We start from the raw sequence: 19,982 nt of genomic DNA on the forward strand, positions 1-19,982 counted from the left end.
TCTGTTGGTCTCAAGTTTGTGTTGGTTCATCTGCGTGTCTGTGCCTATTTCCACGCGTGTGTCATTGTGTGTAACTGAAGTTGGGAGCAGCACCCGTTAGTGCGCCGCGCTACGAACCCAGCGACCCGAGTTCGATTCGTGCTCGCGCCCAACACCGGTGAAAGTTATCTGAACCACTCCTGGACACCTCCCCGAGGTCGACTCAGGCTCACATGAGTACCTGGTGCGATGTGTAAATACCACCACTAGTGAGACAAAGGTGGCCGGGCATGGTGCTGGCCACCCCACAACCCTTGTGTGCCTTCATAGGTGCTACTCGCCAGCAGCCCTTGCTCCAACAGTCTGTTCAGGCTATGTGACGGGGGGGGGGGGGGGGGGGGGGAGGATCTTTGTTACGTAACTGCAAGGACAGCTTATTCTCCATGGAAGCCATCCTTTTTATTAAGAGTGGTGACCACCTACCGTAGAATAGCAACACCGGAGACGCTACTGCACGACACACATGAAACATTTGACAGCCATCGAGCTTAACGCCGGTTCGTGTACGACTTGCAGAGAGAACAGGGAAAAAAGGCAAATTGGCTGGTTGAAATTCATTATGCGATGGTGCTTACAACGTGAATGTGGTCGCATTGCTCGATTGAAATGCTGGGCAGAAGCACAGCTGGAGCTCTGCTGCGACAGAGAAGCACACACACACATTCAGGCAGCTAATATGGCTGTTCTTTAGACAAGGCTTAGGAGACTACAGCCTTATGAATACTTAACGTGTCAAGAAAGCCACTGTCATAGTTGAACAATACTGTTTCGGTAATAAACTACAATTTGAGTCGGCCTGTGCAAGGCTAAGTTTGATTTAGTTGGTGCCGATCGGTAAGAACCAATGTTCCCGTGAAATCTGTAATGGTGAACATCAAGTGCAGATATGAAATAAAGCTGCACCAACACCAGTGCACATCTAGTGACTGCTGATGTTACAAATTAGGTGACAAAGTTGCTAAGAGGTTTCGATTTCATATTGCCTTTTCATTCATTGGAATCGAGTGCAGACAAGGTTCTGGTATGAATTCAGTAGTGGTGGAATGGACTCCATGAGTTCTCACAATTCGTGTTTGTGATTGCATTCAAATGTTGATTTTAATAACACGTTTTTCGAATGGTAACACCTCCAGTGGCTGCAGAGGTGACGGCCAATTATAATGTACGCAAATTGAAAAACATCGATGCTTAACACCATTCGATATACACTATCTTGAGGATCGATATTAATCGATGGTGTAATGTATCCCGGTTGGTTTCAATCCATTGTTAAGGACACGGACTTGATATGAGAAGCATTCTCGTGTGTCCAAAATGGTGAAACGTCAATCCGGATGTAATATCTCGCTGACCACCCTTGTTATCCCACATATGGTATCAGCTGGCCTGTGCCGTGTGGTTTGTCCTTGTGGCCTATGCTTGTGCACTTAGCCTCAGTAACCCATGCCAGCCTTCGGACCTCTGGGTTTTCCAAACCTGGCATTTAATACAGCTTTGATAGGAACAAGAATTTAAGAATCAACCTGCTTTAGATCCAGTAAGAGTTTGGGTCACTGACTTGCTTTAGTGCAGAGGAGTGTTCACTAGGTGTGGACCGAATTCTGATTAAAAAAAAAAAATATCTCGTGAACAACCAGTGCAAATATGGATCCACGATTATCCAATCCTGGGATTTAATTTCTTAGAGTCGAGCACTCGGGAGTACACTCCTGAGTGGTGTCGACAACCAGGTGTCGCTGCAAGGGTGTGTCGGGGCATTGGAGCCTAGATGCGTCCATAGCTGTACTACTTTGAGATTGAGAGCAGGCTACAAGGAGGATGTTTTGGCAAGTTTTTTTCTGGATTTCACTGATTATTCGGCCAAACTGAACTCCCATCAGTGCTGCATCATTACCGCCAACGATGTAACTGAACAAAAAATATTTGCATGGATGCTTTGGTTCATGCTGCAATCTGCTTTTCATGAAGTTTAAGCTGATCTTGTTAGGCATTCAGGCAGAAATTATATCATTTGAACTAAACGCATATTTTCTTTCCGTCAAAGCTGCTATTCAACTGGTCTCAAATGGAATGACATCGTTGAGATTTCTACATATTGATGGGAGATGCACTGCGTGTGGCAAATAATATCTGATGATATGCCATTTCCTGCCACCATCACTCAACCAAAGTCAGAACAATGGGAGTTGTTACACCAACAGCAAATCGTGTGCACACAGCTATGGTTTGTTCAGACATGCAAAAGGTGCCGTGGTGGCGAGGTGTTCACTCCCTCGCCTGGTATGCAGGAGGTCGTGGGTTCGATCCCGACCCCTGTATATTTGGAGTTTGCATGTTCTCCCCGTGGCCACATGGATTTTTCTCCGGGTCCTCTGGTTTTTTCCCTCCACATTTAGAATAAACGTGCATTTAGAGTATTTGGCTGCTATAAATTTCCACACAACAAGCCACTTTCGTTGAACTATCATTTGTGGCCGGGCCGTTTCTGAAAAAGAGCTATTTATAGTAGAGCTCATTGGGCCTTACCTGCTAAAATATTAAATAGTTTCAATTAGCTTAGTTTAAATTGTTTACTTTGGGGGCGGGTGTTATTGCAGGCTGCCGACGAAAGGGGGCGTTTATAGAGGTGCGAGTAGGCAACCGTCACTTGCCACTGAAGGCATCAGTTCGTCGGCTTGGGGAAGGGCACCCAGGCGTGGAAGCAGCGCGAGAATATGTGCGGCTCGTTGCCCTTGCGCACCAGGCGCAGCTTGCGTGGATTCTCCGCCTCCTTGCTCTTCATGTGCTGGATGTAGACCTGTAAGAAACGGGGCCTTTGCTAGGTGTCCGTTTACATAAGAGGCAATACAGCTCCATGGGGCAGTGATGTTGGCGAAGCTCGACTTTTAACAGCGGCACAGAACGTCCGCCCCCCACCCCCCCCCAAACAATATTTCTAACGTGATCACCGCAAAGATATGGCTGATGTTACCCGACCTTGAAAACTTCGTAGGACCCTCCTGAATAAGAGTCCCGAGATTTTAGTGAGGCTTTTCTGACGTAAACAAGCGCAATGATAGCAAATCCCTTCTTGTCATCTCACGAGGATTTTATAAATTACAAGGGGGACCTCGCCCCCCCTCTCCCCAAAGATTGTCTGCTTAGGGCCCCCAATAGGCCAGCTCCCATCACCGACACGCGCTGTTCGCTGGGTTAAGGCACGGCCGCCACGTACCTGTGTGGCCTTGAGCCCCAGCTTGATCTCCACCTGGCTGGTCTGCGTGCCCACCCACATGTACACCTGCAAGGCAAGCAAATCAAGGTGAGTGCGGTGTGCAGATTCATACCGTACGTAAGCCAACCACGCTAATCGGAGGATGCATTTATCGTGCCAGTCTTCATAGGTGCTCGCTAACAGATCTTACCCCAAAAGTCTGTTAAGGCTATATGTGGGATCTTTGTCTTGTTGTTTGTATGTGCGTGCGTCTGTGCGTGCGTCTGTGCGTGCGTGAGCACGTACCTCGTCGCCATTGTCCAACACCATGATGTCGTCGTCTGCCAGGTCATCCTGGCAAAAGTCGGAGCACTTCTCGGAAACGGAGAAGTAGCCCTTGTCGTTGGAGCACCTGCATGCGCCAACCCCCCACGGGCAGAAGGATGGAAGATGACGGTCCCATTCTACGGCGTTTAATAACCAGCTGAGAAGTCAAAGGGACCAGGATGGTCTAATGTACAAGAGTGACCCGGGGCATTAGTCTGCCAGGAGAGAGGACGATGATTGCTCTGTATAATACCCAATTGAGTGCGTTGTAATTTTCTAATTTGGAACCTCGTGCGACCACAGGCCTAATCTTGCAAATGACCTCACGGGATCTTTAATGTCCACTGTAAGCCAGGCTGGTATAGATTATTATTATGGTTATTATACCGGCAGTAATCACCGGGCAGGCCGCTTGATTTGAACCACGAGCCTCTGCAATGAGCCGCGAAAACGCTACCGCGGGGCCACGCTGGCTGGTGCGAGCAACATTCTCCACAGAGGTTAGAGAATAAGATAGGAGGCAACTTGTAAAAAGGGAAGGATACACACAGCAGGTAGCAGTACGCAGGTGTCTGAGTGAAAGGAGCCAGGCACCGCACCTGAACGTGCGAGTGAAGGGAGTGTGCACGCTGGAGGGGCAGCAGCAGCAGCAGCAGCACCGCACCTGAATAGACGTGCCGTGCGCATGTAAGCGGCGTCTTGGTCGTATGGCTTCCGACCGCCAATCCCCACCCAGAAGAAGTTTTCCGGCTCCTCTCCCTCGTTGATCACCTGCATTCCGCGGAGGTAACCGGTCCCTCTGTTCAAACTCATGATTTAAAAGCTTCCTATTATTCCTCTCCTTCTGCGAAATAGATTTTCTCCGTACCCTCACCCAGATCGTATTTGATAACTATGGTGCAGTTTCATTTTGCCCTCCACCTTCAATCGTTTCTACAAGTAATACTGTCACCCCCGCTTGTGAGGGTCTTCACGACACAAGCGTTCAGATCATTGTGTGGCCAAGCGGTGAGCGCGCTGTGCTACAAACCCGGCAACCCGAGTTCGAGTCCCGTTCATGGCCAATATCAGCGGTGAATCTTTTAACCGGTCCTGGGTCTTCCCTAGGTCGACTCGGCCTCAAATGAGTACCTGGTGTGATGTGTAAACATCGCCACTAGGGAAACAAAAGCGGCCAGGCGTGATGCTGGCCACCCACCACCCCCTTGTGTGCCGTGCTGGCCTTCATAGGCGCTCGCGAGCAGCACTTGCCCAAAAAGTCAGTTAAGGCTATACCGGGGCGGGGGGGGAGGGGAATCTGTATCTTTGTGTTTTTGTGTGTGTGTGTGCTCGCAGACCTGCTTGCTGTAGGAGGCGTGGAACATGCTGCCCATGATCTCCTCCGTGAGCCGAGCCTCGTCCGGCGCGGCCCCCCGCCCCACCCACGCGTAGACCATCCCTGGGCCGTCCTCGCTGCCAAACGGCACCTGCACAGCGGACGCAGCGCAGCGGAGGGGTCAGCCCCAGCCAAAAACGCCGCCGCTGACCGGGGCAACGTTCGAAGCTGCTTTCACAACCCGACGTACACGTACGGCCCATTTTGTCAGGGACGACGGCTGCCCTCGTGGTATTTGACCATACTTCACCACGGTGGTCCAGTGCACATTGTGGTGAAGGTGGTGGGGGGGGGGGCAGGAGTACAGAACCACAATGGATGTTGCCGCAGTGCTGCCTATAATGGCGGCGCCTTTCCCGATTGTTGCCGAGGTTCGTGGTTCGAGCTCAGCGGCGCTCCCTGGTTAATACTGGGGCTGTATGAACGACACAACACACACAGCTGCCTCTTCCCCGGTGGATGTTAAAAGATCCCGTGATATTGTTTGAAAAAGGGTAAGGCCATCATTGTTTCGGCGTCGTGGTGCGAATATAAAAAAAGTTACTCGCAAAAATTTTGAACAACCAACAGCAAAATCTTGACTTAAAGCTTTCCGTGACTGCAGGAATTCATATTCTTCGGGTCTTTCGGTAAAGTCACGTAGATAGGCTCAAAGAAAATAACAAAAAAAACTACGACATTTTGATCGCAACACAAGCGGTCATCATCAGGAAAAGGGGGGTTTAGCTTCCAAGGCAAACTCTTTATAAAGGTTTGAAATGGGCGTAGCCCAAATGTCAGCAGCCAATGAGAATGTGGGTGGTGGGCAGCGACCACGACAGTGGTCCCCTAGGCCAAACACACAATGTGCTCGAAGACGTTTTGTTACGTTACGGACGCAGTATGAACGCAAGTATTATCAGTGTCATATATTACGATTATTTACAGCCAAACGTAGGTTGATGTTGGTAATTAATCCGCCGTTATACTGCGCCTTGTAATTTTCTTCTCCAATCGGTGCAGAAAACAGGCAGTGCTGAAATGAGACCGGGCACAGAAAGTCGAGAGTGCAGGTAAGGCGTAGAGGCAGTACAGTACCTTGAGAATGTAACAGAATTCAGAGTTGAGAAAGGCAGCATCAGTATTAATCTGAATGCACCTGCACAGGCAGAGGGGATGGGTCCGGATCGCGGGGCAGAGAGAGACGCGCGGGCAGTGACCGGTCAGACGGCCAAGACACAAGGCAGCACCGTAGGCAAGCAAAAGACAGGGGAGGGGCGGAGAGAACGCAAGACGGAGCAAACTGATGTAAGGAGAGAAGAAATTACAATTCCCATCCGGAGGTTATAGGAAGTCACCACCGTCAGCCGTAGCATGAGGCACCAGGAGAACGACAAGGGCAGACTGCCGTATCGCGAAAACTGCGTGTGGAATATAATTCATGATTGACGTTTGCGCGAGCTCGCCCACGTAATGAATGGTCTTGACCAAATTCGTGTTGGTAAGACCCCTCCACCATCTGACGCAGCCGAATTAAATCTCCACGGCGTGTAAGCGTTTAACGCGCCAAATCGTTAATGTTTTGGCTCACTCACCGGGTGAGGTGGGGAACAATCCTCGCAACCAGATTCGCGTGAAAGCATACGAACGTACGAAATGTGTATTTCGTACATAAAGTGTGGTGACAAGAAGCCATAGGCTGTCCGTAGAGTATAATTTCACAATACGTAAAATTCAGACCAAATGTCAGTGTGGCCTAGATGGTTGCCCCCCCCCACCGCCCCACCGCTAACTCACCATAGCCCCCCCCCCCCCTCATTGGTTGCGTACATTAGAAAGCATCGTCGCGAGGACCGCTCAGAGTGCCGAGGCATTCGCCGTGCGAGCACGAGGTCTCGAGTGCAATCGTACCGCAGGGAGGTTGCCAGCGTATTCTCTCGATTATAAGTTGCAATTCCACCCCCCCCCCCACCGGTATTTGAAAGCAAAAGTCTTGGGGGGGGGGTTTAGTCTTACTATCCGGAGAATATACGTCGTCAGCCTGCATCATATGCGTTTTACAGTAGAGCCCCTCTTAACGACCACCCCTGTCTAAGAATAACTGCTTAATGATGGGCCTCCATAGAGCCCAATGTGGAGTGTATGGTATAGTGTATAGTTGTGTAGTGTATAGTAGTGTATAATGTAGTGTATAGTGTAGTGTAGAGTAATGTAGTATATAGTATAGTGTATAATGTAGAGTAGACCACCCATGTTAACAATTCACTTAACGACAAGCCTCCATAGAGCCCCTTACCGACCATTTCCCTGTTAACGGACAGGCTGCTGTACGTACAGTAAATATTAATAAATGAATTGCTTAACTATGTTTATTTTAATATTATGTGTTTATAATGTTGTTGATATGTTTATGTATTCATATCGATTGTTTAAAAATTATAAAGCGCGTTTTTTGTGTGAAAAAGGTAAACTTTCGATGCTATCGGAACGAATTAAGCCTTCAACGTGTATTTCCTATGCTTGCTTAACGACCAAATCACTTAACGACCGGTTTCGTGGGACCAATTACCGTCGTTAAGAGGGGTTCTACTCTGATTGCGTTCGCAGTTATCATCTTCCGCAAGATGGTTAGACTCCGTAGTAGTACATTAGCACCCATGGGGTAGAGAAGAGCACGACTAACCAGGCTTTCAGAATTATCTTCCGGGGAAGGCATCTCTGCCCATTTTAAAGCAGAGCGTGCGTGATCATCATCTGAACGATGTCTCTCCGTAACAACGTATTCTCCCGATCATAAAGCACTTTTTCTTTTTCAACATTAACCCCAAAGGGAATCGGTTGGTGTGTCCTACACGTCCGGAGTGCATTATAATTTGGAAAATACGGTCAATTCCAAGGAGCAAAACGGCCATAAAGCAGGGCCGACGTTCTAGTCGTGAATGCAGTGGCAGCGGAAAAACAGGGCGGCAAGGTGGTGGAGGGGGGGGGAGTTGCATGAAGCTGGGCGCTGAGCTCCTACCGTGTGCACAGCGCGCTGCCGTTGCTGCGCACGTGGTACAGACTCGGCTGCGCGTCGTTATCCGTGAACTTCCTGTGGCCCCGGTGAATCAGAAACTTCCTCTTGAAGTGCGACAGGAACTTGGGGTTCTCCTGCTGCTGCGTCATCCGCACTACCTGCACAGGCGCGCGCAAAGCGTCACTCACGCGACGCATTAGCACACAGCTTTGAAGATGGTGGTGATGATGATGACCATCACATCGAAGGCAATCTCGAGCTGAAATCTCCGGTGCAGATGTCAGCCACCCCCCCCCACCTCGAGCTTGCCGGGGAACAGGCTCTCAAACTTCTTCTGCAGGCTGAACGTGAAGGTGAGCCAGCCCATGTTTGAGGCATCGTGGCCCTGCCAGAAGTACACCACGCACTGCATGTCCTCCTCCACGCCTGTGGCCGCCGCTAACGACGACTTCTCCGGCCGAGCCCCACTGGGCTCCACGGTCTCACCGGCCTCCCCCCCTGCGTCAGCCGCGCCCGCCCCGGCCTCCCCTGCAACCCCGGCCTCGCCTCCTTCCTCTGCCGTGTTTTCGTACTCAACGGGCATCCAGTACCTGTCAAATTGAGCGGTGGTGGGAGGGGGAGGGGGGGGCAAACGAGGGAATATCTTCAGTTATCTCCAGGTACTGATAGCAAGAATGACTGAATACTTTTGTCGATCCACTGTCGGATGAAAGCCTCCCCCCCGTGCCGTGTTGTTGGTCATGGGGGTTTGTTTAACTATTCTTCACCACGCTGGTCAAAGCGGGTTGATGAAAGAGGGGGCAACAGGGCCGGTTCACCAGGTGCATAGTGCAGTGTGCACCTTCGCTAGCTGGGTGATCACAGGCCCAGTTGGGTAATAACATTGCTAGCTGGGTAATTACATTGCTAGCTGGGTAATAACATTGCTAGCTGGGTAATCACATTGCTAGCTGGGTAATAACATTGCGAGCTGGGTGATCACAGGGCCAGTTGGGTAATAACATTGCTAGCTGGGTAATCACATTGCTAGCTGGGTAATCACATTACTAGCTGGGTAATAACATTGCTAGCTGGGTAATAACATTGCTAGCTGGGTAATAACATTGCTAGCTGGGTAATCACATTGCTAGCTGGGTAATAACATTGCTAGCTGGGTAATCACATTGCTAGCTGGGTAATCACATTGCTAGCTGGGTAACCACATTACTAGCTGGGAAATAACATTGCTAGCTGGGTAATAACATTGCTAGCTGGGTAATCACATTGCTAGCTGGGTAATCGCATTTCTAGCTGGGTAATCGCATTGCTAGCTGGGTAATCACATTGCTAGCTGGGTAATCACATTGCTAGCTGGGTAATAACATTGCTCGCTGGGTAATCACATTGCTAGCTGGGTAATAACATTGCTAGCTGGGTAATAACAATGCTAGCTGGGTAATAACATTGCTAGCTGGGTAATAACATTGCTCGCTGGGTAATAACATTGCTAGGTGGGTAATAACATTGCTAGCTGGGTAATAACATTGCTAGCTGGGTAATAACAATGCTAGCTGGGTAATAACATTGCTAGCTGGGTAATAACATTGCTAGCTGGGTAATAACAGGGCCAGCTGGGTGAGAACAATGCTAGCTGGGTAATAACATTGCTCGCTGGGTAATAACATTGCTAGCTGGGTAATCACATTGCTAGCTGGGTAATAACATTGCTAGCTGGGTAATCACATTGCTAGCTGGGTAATAACAATGCTAGCTGGGTAATAACAGGGCCAGCTGGGTGAGAACATTGCTAGCTGAGTAATCACATTGCTAGCTGGGTAATCACATTGCTAGCTGGGTAATAACATTGCTAGCTGGGTAATAACATTGCTAGCTGGGTAATAACATTGCTAGCTGGGTAATCACATTGCTAGCTGGGTAATCACATTGCTAGCTGGGTAATAACAATGCTAGCTGGGTAATAACATTGCTAGCTGGGTAATAACATTGCTAGCTGGGTAATAACATTGCTAGCTGGGTAATAACAATGCTAGCTGGGTAATAACATTGCTAGCTGGGTAATAACAGGGCCAGCTGGGTGAGAACATTGCTAGCTGGGTGACCACAGAGCCAGCTGGGTGAGAACAGAGATCAGATGGCGATGGCGTGGTCACCGGCATAGGAAGACGTAGCAGTCGTGTGTGTAGAAGTGGCCCAGTTCATCTTCGGGGAGACGCACAAACTTCTTTCCCTCCAGGACGAAGGCCTCCATGCCATCCAGGTCATCTCCCCACTCCTCCATCAGCTGCTCGGCCTGGGGGGGGAGGGGTGGCGTCCGCAGTGAAAGCGGCATTGCATGGTTACAACCAGGTTTGCGACGATCTGGCGATACTGCGACATGTTGTACGAGAAAGAAAGAGATTGAGTGAAAGAGAGTAAGAGTGAGAGAGAGTGAGTGAGAGAGTGAGAGCGATAGAGAGAGTGAGTGAGAGATTGAGTGAGACAGAGCGAGAGAGTGGGTGAGAGAGAGCGAGAGAGTGAGTGAGTGTGAGTGAGAGCCAGAGAATGAGTGTGTGAGTGAGAGTGATAGAGACAGAGAGTGAGAGAGAGATTGAGTGAGAGAGAGCGAGAGAGTGAGTGAAAGAGTGAGTGAGAGCAATAGAGAGAGTGAGTGAGAAAAATAGAGTGAGAGAGTGAGTGAGAGAGCGAGAGAGTGAGTGAGCGAGAGTGAGCGAGAACAATAGAGAGGGTGAGTGAGAGAGTGAATGAGAGCGCGAGAGTGAGTGAGAGATTGAGTGAGAGGGAGCGAGAGAGTGAGTGTGAGTGAGAGAGAGAGATAGAGTGAGTGAGCGAGAGTGAGAAAAATAGAGTGAGTGAAAGAGTGAGTGAGAGAGTGAGTGAGAGAGCAAGAGAGTGAGTGAGCAAGAGTGAGCGAGAGCAATAGAGAGAGTGAGTGAAAGAGTGAGAGAGTGAGTGAGAGAGCGAGAGTGAGTGAGAGAGCGAGAGTGAGTGAGAGATTGAGTGAGAGGGAGCGAGAGAGTGAGTGTGAGTGAGAGAGAGAGATAGAGTGAGTGAGTGAGCGAGAGTGAGCGAGCGAGTGAGAGTGAGCGAGCGAGCGAGAGGGCCGGTGAGCCTGGGAACTGCTGCTTGACCTCGGTGAAAGGCATGGGCGCCTGGCGGGGCAGGAAGAGAGCGGAGAGGTCGGCCTTCATCTGCTTCTCCTTCTTGGGGTCGGCGGTGTCCACCTCGTCGCCGGCCACCGTTGTTGTGGTCAACGTTGGTGTGGGGGCCTCGACGCGCCTCATGCTCTCGGCGCTCTGCGTGTAGTCCACCTTCAGCACGTCGTCCCAGTTCTTGAACTTTGACTTGAACACCTGCGGGGCAAACAAAAAAAAAACCCAGTCAAGAGTGTTGTCTGTTTATTTCACAAGCGCGTGCCGTACAAGTCGAGCATCTCACACGTCGATACGCGGGTGTCACGGCCGCTACGTATGTTGAACTTCTTTCGCACCGTACGTAGCCAACCGCGGGAAGGAGAACGAACTAAACACAAAAAGTAGTTCTAATATCGGAAGAGCGTTTCAGACGGCCGCAGAAGCGTATCTAAAAGCGCGTGATGAATTTGCCGTCTTTGTTCGATAGCTAGCCAAAAGCCGCTGCAAAGATGACCAATGATATTCAAGCAAGTGCCCTTGCTTTATTATGCTTCGTAGAACTGTAATTCATTTCAATATGGCTTTGGTGGCCGGGTCGAGATGGGTTAACCTGCTGTTCTTAAAATCGGAAACCAAGGATTGAATGCAGGTGGTCTGTGTAGGTGTCGACTCAGTCCTCTGAAACTGAAATTGGTCATTTGAGAGTCCCACACATTTTATGCGCGTGTCTGGGTTTATGAGGTTGCCACTATGTTCTACGATGCAGGCCAAAGCTATCAAGCTACATCGCATGCTCGTGTTACATGAATACATGATAGCGATGCATGATGTAGCGATGCATGATGTAGCGATGCGTGATGTAGCGATGCGTGATGTAGCGATGCGTGAAGTAGCGATGCATGATGTAGCGATGCATGACAGATAAAACTAGAATTAAATCAATTTTTTTTTACCAGGTAAGGCCCACTGAGCTATATAGCTCTTTTTTTTTAAGCGACCTGGTCACAAATGATAGCCCAATGAAGTGGCTTATCATGTATACATGTCTAGCAGCCAAATACTCTCAACTCATGTTTCTAAATGTGGAGGGAAACACCGGAGGACCTGGAGAAAAATCCACACGACCACGTGGAGAACATGCAAACTCCAAATATACAGGCGTCAGGGTCTTGATCGACCTCCTGCATACCAGGCGAGGGAGTTAACTCGCCACCGCGGCGTCCTGCATAGGGCATAGAGCATTGCTACATAGCGATGTAGTTACATAGTGATGTAGCAATGCATGACAACGATGCGTGATAGTGACGTAGCGACGCACGGCAGGGATGTAGTGATGCATGATCGCGATGCATGTTAGTGATGTAGCAATGCTTGCTCGTGATACGTGAGAGGTGCGTGATAAGAGATGCACGATAGAAATGCGTGAAAAAGTTGCGTGACAGTGATGCACATGAGTGACGTTGCAAAGCATTATAGCTATGTAGCGACGCATGACGGCGATGCGCGATAGCAACGTAGCTGCCTGCGACGGGCGAGCAGGCCCCCCACCCCCCCGTACCTGCGTCTCCGTGCTCTCCAGGCTGCGCGTCACCACCGCGTGTGCAGGCCGCTGTACGAGGCTGCACAGCTCCTGCGCCAGCTTGCCGGCCGCAGCACGCACCAGGCGCGGGGAGCGCCGTCCGATCCACACGAACACGTCGGACGCGCAGTCCAGGATGTAGACGCCGTGCGTGTCCAGCAGGCTCTGCACCTGCGTGCACGGGGAACCGGCCTCCGCTCAGGGTTCACTTCCGTTTACGTCACGCTCTCTCTCTCTCCAGAGAGAGAGAGAGCGTGAACTTGCGCCCACGGTTCAAACTTAATGTGGTAATTTATTGAGGGACTGTGTTGGTGTTGTCTTGGACTGTTTTATTGTTGTAGTTTTTTTCTGCTTTGCCCTAAGCTTGATAGCTCAGTGGGCCTTACCCGGTAATGTAAAAGTACTTTTAGTTTTTTTGTGTGATAAATATGATTTACATAATAAATGTATCGATTATTTATTTACATTTAGGGACTTCCTTACCTATTTCTCTATTTCGCGCTCCTTAAAGTGTCTTTGTATTTTCTGCTGCTGTAACTCGCTGACCCGCCCCATACTGGGACATCTGTGAAAAAGAGCTTCATAGCTCATCGGATTCCTCCTCCAGTCTAAATAAAGATTATGATTCTGGTCGAGTATTGGCCACTTGTTTGAAAGGCTCGCGGTTCGAGCCCAGTGGCCGCCCTGGCTAATACTGCAGGAGTATTGACCAGAAAACACGCGCCGTCTGCTTCACAGCGGACGTCAAAGACCCCGTGATGCTCTTCGAGAAGGAAGTAGGCCATGTGTGCTGGCATCACAGTCCAAACTTACCAAATGTTACAAATTACTTTCAAGTTATTTAATTTGGAGAAAGAAAAAGAACTACATCGCAACGCTGCCCCGTACTGGCAGACTTGGCAGTCACATACACACATGCATATCACCAAACCCCACGTCTTAAAACCGAAGCTTCACTTGAACATAAGTCGCCGTTCTAACCGTACACTTACCAGCCTTTGATCGGGCACCAGATCTCTGGTGAGTTTGGTGTCGGCGTGTTCCACCGACAAGCGGTAGTTCACCTGCGGAAGCTCCAGGTATCCAAGTCCTAACCCCACCTATACGCAAAGACATAGACAAAGATCCCCCCCATTTAACCTTAACAGACTGTTGGGGCAAGTGCTGTTAGCGAGCACCTATGAACGCCGCACGGCAGACGAGGCAATATTTACACACAACACCAGGTATTGATTTGAGGCTGAGTCAACCTAGAGGAGGCCCAGGACCAGTTAAGATAATCATCACTGGTGTTGGCATTGAGCGGGAATCGAACTCGGGTCGCCGGGTTCATAGGGCAGCGGGCTAACCGCTACACTACCTCTCCCCACCTACGTGCACACACACATACACACGCGCACACACACACGCGCACGCACATGCGCACATGACGCATCGATCACCGCTGTGCCAAGGTCTCTCCGTGAGTGTGGTGGTGGTGGCCCCTCACAGGCCAGAGTGCCAAGGGTTCACCTTGTAAAGTTTTGGCCGCGGAGGGCTAAAGTCCTTGGGCACATGGCACTTGATCTCTTCGGGCTGCCCTCCCAGGATGTCCCAAAACTCAGCCGGTTCATGGTTCTGCACCAGAACTTCGATCGCCGCGTGTCCTTTGCGCTCGTTTTTGTTGATCTTCTCTGCAAAAAGCCTAACAGTAGGCACAAGCACTTGGTCATTTGCTGTATCTGTAAAACACATATATATTTTTAATGATAATTGTTTCAAACATTAACTGAATAAGCCTCGATTACCTGGCCTTAGTTTTGGCTCCAAGTTTGGCGTACAGTCCCTTCCAGATGTAAATCGTGAGTCCTTTATCCAGCATAAACACAAACCTATGGCAGGGCAAGAGGGTTACAATTTTTGTGTAATTATACATATCGCTCTTTGTAAAATGTGCACGACTACGGATTCACAAAGCCTACTCGCGTACAACATTTTACTTCGACCAGAATGAATCATGTCTCATGGGTGACTGAAATACCCCTGCATCTCAAAACACTATACGGAAACATAATTATTGTATTACTTTTCCGACAGAGGCAGTGATTTAAGGCAGAGGAAAAAATGAAGGTGTGTGAGGCTGGACTTAAAATAAGGGCAGGGAGAGTTTATGGGACGGTTGGGAATGGCTGGGAAGGCAGTTTCAGACTGTGGGCGCAGCAAAGGAAAATGAGCAACCTCCCATTGGGTAAATGTGGCATGTGGGCTTCGACAGAAAGCCTTGGTTGGCAGAGTAAGATGAGAGGGGAGAGGTAGGAGAGTGTGTGGATGGGAGTAGAGTGAGATGAGAGGAGAGAGGTAGGACAGTGCGTGGAGGGGAGTAGAGTGAGATGAGAAGGGAGAGGTAGGAGAGTGCGTGGACGGGAGTAGAGTGAGATGAGAGGTAGGAGAGTGCGTGGAGGGGAGTAGACTGAGATGAGAGGTGAGAGGTAGGCAGGGGCAAGTCCATGGAGGATCTTGTGGACCGTGTATGCGACCTAGAAATGGAGCCGGGATTGGATTAAGAGCCAGTGGAGGGATTGAAGCATTGGGATGATGTGGTTTCATTTCCGTCAGGGGATCAGGAGCCTGGCAACAGCATTTGAATTGTTCGCCTTGACAACCTCAAGGCGGAATTTGCCAGGGCACTCAATCATAGTGTGGCTCCCACAGTGCACCTCACCTTGGGTCTAGGCAGCTTCCCGTCAAAGGAACTGGCTCCAGCTTGATGTTCTTCTTTCCGTAACAACGGTACATGCTGCGCACGCGGTGCACAAACGATGCTTTTATTTTTTGCAGTCACATGTGATGACATCGTCGGGGAGTGGGGGGTTGTGCAGATGACTTATGCCGTAGAGAGATGACGTCACACTCATGACGTCACGTCCTTGGCCGCCACGGATTTTCAGTGCTGGTATTAATCATCAAGTTTTGGGCAGCCTTTTGACCAATTTGGCAAATTCTCTCGAGGTTACGTCACTAATAGCAACACATCTTTATATAAAGCATTTAGTTACTGTTGGATAATTAATCTTTGCAAGTGTTACTGTGCTGACCCTAATCTATGGACAGACACAGACGGGCAGAGCTAAATTCATTTACGTTTTCAATCTTGTTTGGAAAGTGTTAAATTCAGCATCCAAATGTACATTAAAAAAATCCAAAATTAAAACAAAACATTTCGATTTAAAGCTTTCGTGACTGCAAGGATTCATCTTCTTTGGTTCTTTCGGTAAAGTCACGTAGAATGAGAATAAAAAAATAAATTAATAAAATAACACAATAAAATTCTCACGACGTTTCGGCCACAACACAAGCGGCCTTCATCAGCTCGCTCCAGCGCTGTCCTCCAGACAGTCTCGTCCCTTCACCTGATGAAGGCCGCTTGTGTTGTGGCCGAAACGTCGTGAGAATTTTATTGTGTTATTTTATTTTATCAATTTATTATTTTATTCTCATTCTACGTGACTTTACCGAAAGAACCAAAGAAGAAAACAAAACAATGTAGGCAGTGAAGAAGTAAATACAGCTATGATGTGACAATTGTATCATTGTGAATGGCACTATATTCATTCGTTTGAGAAATAATTCGGCTCAGTACCGGGTCACATAGACGGTCTCTTCCACCGTGAAGAAGCCACTGGGGCTGCCCCCCTCGATGTAAGCCAGCTTGTTGTCAAACACCTTCAAAAGAAAACAAGCAAAAAAACACGATACAATAGGCCGTCTTTATGTACCATGTTATAAACGCACGTACTCCAATATGCATTCCTCTTTTCTGAAGTCCGACTGACTGATTGTATGCGGACCATGGCCAGGAAAAAAAACCTTTGTTAAACTCCACTTATTCACGTGGTTGGTTGGACTCTGCATTTCTCACGATTCAGTTCCCAATGATCTTTGATGAAATATAATTTGTGTGCTGGTGCAAGGTGCATTGTTACTGGTGAGGCCTTCATCCAGCAGTGGATTGATCATCACTGATGACGACGATGATGATTGTAACATTATAGACTGTTGGAAATGGTTGGACCACACGAATATCAACAGCAGAGCCAAGGGAAAACAATTACAGATAATTTCCACGTGGAATTCCGTGTGCATGCATCGCTCTGGCTATTTATAATCTGTCCATTCCCACTCAATTAGCACGTGGACAGAAATACAAAAGTACACTCAGTTCAGTTAATCTTTAGGACAGTTGCTGCCTTTGCGCTTGCAAATAAATTCACCCTGCATACACCAGCTCTCATCAGACATAATAAGCTAAGCAGAGTTTTCCATTTGGTTAGTAATTGGATGGTTGACTGCCTGGGAAATGGCAGGCGTTTTAGGGCTTGGTCTGCGAGGACGGCTGGAGTTCCAAATTCAGCAACGGACTAAATGCATTTGTGCAGAGCTTTAAACGTGACCCCTCGAATGAATTCATTAATTAATGGATTTCCCTGCGTACTCTGGTTTCCTACCACATGCCAAAGTATCATTGACGGTAGTTGCCGACCAAACCAATGCAAAACCCTCCTGGAAAAAAAAGTCTCAACACTCAGGGATAAATGAATGTAATTTGTTATCTTCAATCCGTGCCCTATATACAAGTTTATGGACAGCAGTCTGGAGGGCCTGCAGGGTTGCTAGGGCATGGGTTTGGTTCTGAAGGCCCTGTGGGGGACCACACCTCCCCTGTTAAATGAATTTTGCATGCGGGCGCTTCCACGCCTTTGCCCCGCGGCCCCGCACGAGGCGGCAACGCGACGGCGAAGCGAAACGTCGAGAGGGCACGCGGACGTACGGTGCAGAATTCGGGGCTCTCTTCGCCCATCTCCTCGCGCAGCGTGCGGCACTTGGCGCCGAGGAAGTTGCGCAGGTTGACGGCGTGGATGGCGGCGCACGCCTTCTTGTCGAGCGTGCACTCGCCGCCGATCCAGTAGAAGATCTGCCACGCCTGGTCCGACACCTCGCGCGACGAGAACGTCTGCGGCAGACGTCGACTCGGCCATTCAAAAAGCCTCGCGGCATTTCTCGCCACCCACCACGTCCAACCGACTGACTCGCCCCACTCCCCCCCCCCCCGCTCTCTCTCTTCTCTCTGTCATCGTTAAATAAAAAAAAAACCTCTCCAGTGCGCGACTGTGGTCAATCCAGAACATACCATACCATACGCAATGCCCGATTCCACAAATACCAATGAGACATCGCGGCAATAAACTCCGCTGCTCTGGCTGCGGTTGTCGAGCTTGACCACGTGAATGTGAAATTGAAGTTGTTGCTCCGCATCAACATCAGCCGCGCAAAAGAAGACGACTGAAGTGCAAGGCTTTCCTGGAGGCTGGCTTGCATGCTGGCTTCCTGGGATGCTTTCTACCACGACAGCAGATTGATCGGCTTCTTGCCTTTCAAAACACTGCATGCCAGTGCTAAAGCGGGAGTTTGCCGTAAAGACTCAGCGAGATGTTTTACGCATGTATGTTGAACTTCTTTTGCGCCATACGTAGACAACCGTGCTAATCAGAGGTGCGGGGGAAATAACAACAAACTAAACACAAAAAGCAGTTCCAAAAGCAGTCATGTTATGCAGGACTATATCGTTGTGTGGTAGTTTAATTGATAAACCTAAACATTTACAGTTATTTCCAGCACTTTGTCAAATCCACTACTGAAGGTATCCCTCAATGCTACGTCGGTCATGGGGTTGTATGTCAACCTCGCATGAAACAGTGGCGTTGTTTGTTAATGCAGGTTGGTTGGTGATGGGGTGGTAGGAAGGGAGTCACAATAAGGTCAAATATCTCTCTCGACAGACTAACATTAGCCGTGGCCGGGAATCGAACCCCAGGACGCCGGGATCGTAGCGCGGTACACGCTAGCTTGCAACACCGCCGCTCCAACGCCTCCCCCCCCACCCCATTCCCTTGTACACTCAATTCCAAAAAACAATCCCTTTTTCTTAGCTACAGGGCCTCCCCTTTGTCCAAACTGCCACTGAGATGTGCAGCTGATACCGATGGGACCACAGAGGAGCAGGCTGCCTGCCGCCACTCACCTTGAGCACAATGTAGCAGTCGGCCTCGTAGAACTTCCCGTGCATGTTGTCGTCCACGGGCGTCGGGTAAAAGTTGTCGATCTGCCACATTTCCACACCGGGACGGCCGCCCACGCCCTCGACAAAGAGGTTGGAGTAGTCGATCTGCGGCTTCTCCAGCCCCTCGTCCCATCGCCGCGCCTTCAGGTCCGAGCAACCCAGCTCGCCCATCTCCTGCTGCGCTCCACAGCAGAGACACAGTAGCGACCGTCCTCTCGTCAGCCTGTCTTTGACGATAAATGTTCGGGTGCTTGCGTGTGTGACATTGTCGCGGTACACCTTACGAGCGCACAAGGGATAATCAGGAAGGCACTAGCTATGTTTCGCAGTAGTGGGGGGGGGGGGGGGAGATGTTGCTATTTGTAATCCCATTTGGGTAATTTTCTCATCGTTTTTCTAACTTGGATCATGATGCTGGCTCACGATGCATAATGAGGGTTTTTTTTTTGGGTCAGATCACGTAAATATAAATGTGTCGTTAAACCCGCCACCACCCAACACAGCCAATTTGTAATGTTTGTCAAGTAAACAAAACGTGCCAATTAGTTACAACTTCAGCACATCGGTGTGTTGGAGAGTACATCCACAACATTCGCTAATTCGAGAACGACGTTTCGCTAGTGATTACAACGAGCTGCGTCAGGCGAACGCCATAATTGTGAAGAAGTCCTGTTTTGGTCTTTATTTTAGAGTAAATGTGATGTCAGTACCGTAAGCCTATCAGGTGTGTGAAGACGCAATGGCCTACTCTCTTTTCGCATGGTATCACAGGATCTTTGATATCCACCTGTGAGGTAGCCGACCCGTATTTCTACGGTTATTTACCAGGGCGACCTGCCACATTGAAACCGCGACACCTCTGCAACAAGCGAAGAACGCGCTGGCACTGGGTCACGTCACGGAGATAACGTTTCAGCAATAACCAATTACGGTCGGCACAACAAATGGGACGACGAATCTCTAGCGCAGCACGAGCTTACAAGAGTCACGAATGTTGATTGGTTGGCACCGATGTGTTGGATCGGGACTGTTGTCTAAAGTGTGCACAAAGAACGTACAGTAGAATGTCACGTGTCCGACCGTCACATTTCTACCCCGGCCAATGACCCTCCCACAGCCGGTGCAGTATTTGTACACGGTACCTTTTGACACGGTAATGTATTCTTAACCTCGAGAACATTGGATGACCTCCCATGTACTGTAAAGAATTTCCCCATGTTTGTACATTGTGTAACTGTCATTTTAC

General features: G+C 49.3%; 1 protein-coding gene across 2 annotated transcripts in view; it reads right to left on the reverse strand.

The window, feature by feature from the left end:
- Positions 1-413: 413 nt before the first annotated feature.
- Positions 414-19,982, reverse strand: part of LOC116951403 (protein flightless-1 homolog) — a 32,592-nt gene continuing 13,023 nt past the window's right edge. The window contains exons 13-30 of one of the 2 annotated variants that reach the window (XM_032969953.2): positions 18,698-18,913; positions 17,447-17,629; positions 16,259-16,341; positions 15,341-15,415; positions 14,427-14,510; positions 14,152-14,323; positions 13,632-13,739; positions 12,619-12,810; positions 11,058-11,279; positions 10,080-10,219; positions 8,228-8,519; positions 7,933-8,087; positions 6,012-6,072; positions 4,897-5,025; positions 4,224-4,330; positions 3,539-3,644; positions 3,254-3,319; positions 414-2,836 (exon numbers count right to left, since the gene is read on the reverse strand). In XM_032969953.2, the coding sequence (XP_032825844.2) occupies positions 2,702-2,836; positions 3,254-3,319; positions 3,539-3,644; positions 4,224-4,330; positions 4,897-5,025; positions 6,012-6,072; positions 7,933-8,087; positions 8,228-8,519; positions 10,080-10,219; positions 11,058-11,279; positions 12,619-12,810; positions 13,632-13,739; positions 14,152-14,323; positions 14,427-14,510; positions 15,341-15,415; positions 16,259-16,341; positions 17,447-17,629; positions 18,698-18,913 (2,526 nt within the window). In that variant the 3' untranslated portion in view covers positions 414-2,701. Of the gene's footprint in view, positions 2,837-3,253; positions 3,320-3,538; positions 3,645-4,223; positions 4,331-4,896; positions 5,026-6,011; positions 6,073-7,932; positions 8,088-8,227; positions 8,520-10,079; positions 10,220-11,057; positions 11,280-12,618; positions 12,811-13,631; positions 13,740-14,151; positions 14,324-14,426; positions 14,511-15,340; positions 15,416-16,258; positions 16,342-17,446; positions 17,630-18,697; positions 18,914-19,982 lie in introns of those variants that run through there. The other variant, XR_004404232.2, reaches the window with a different exon arrangement.

The sequence above is a fragment of the Petromyzon marinus genome, chromosome 43 (assembly GCF_048934315.1).
Source record: "Petromyzon marinus isolate PM22_M1 ecotype Great Lakes invasive population chromosome 43, UKy_Petmar_22M1.pri1.0, whole genome shotgun sequence".
NCBI classification, from domain to species: Eukaryota; Metazoa; Chordata; class Hyperoartia; order Petromyzontiformes; family Petromyzontidae; genus Petromyzon; species Petromyzon marinus.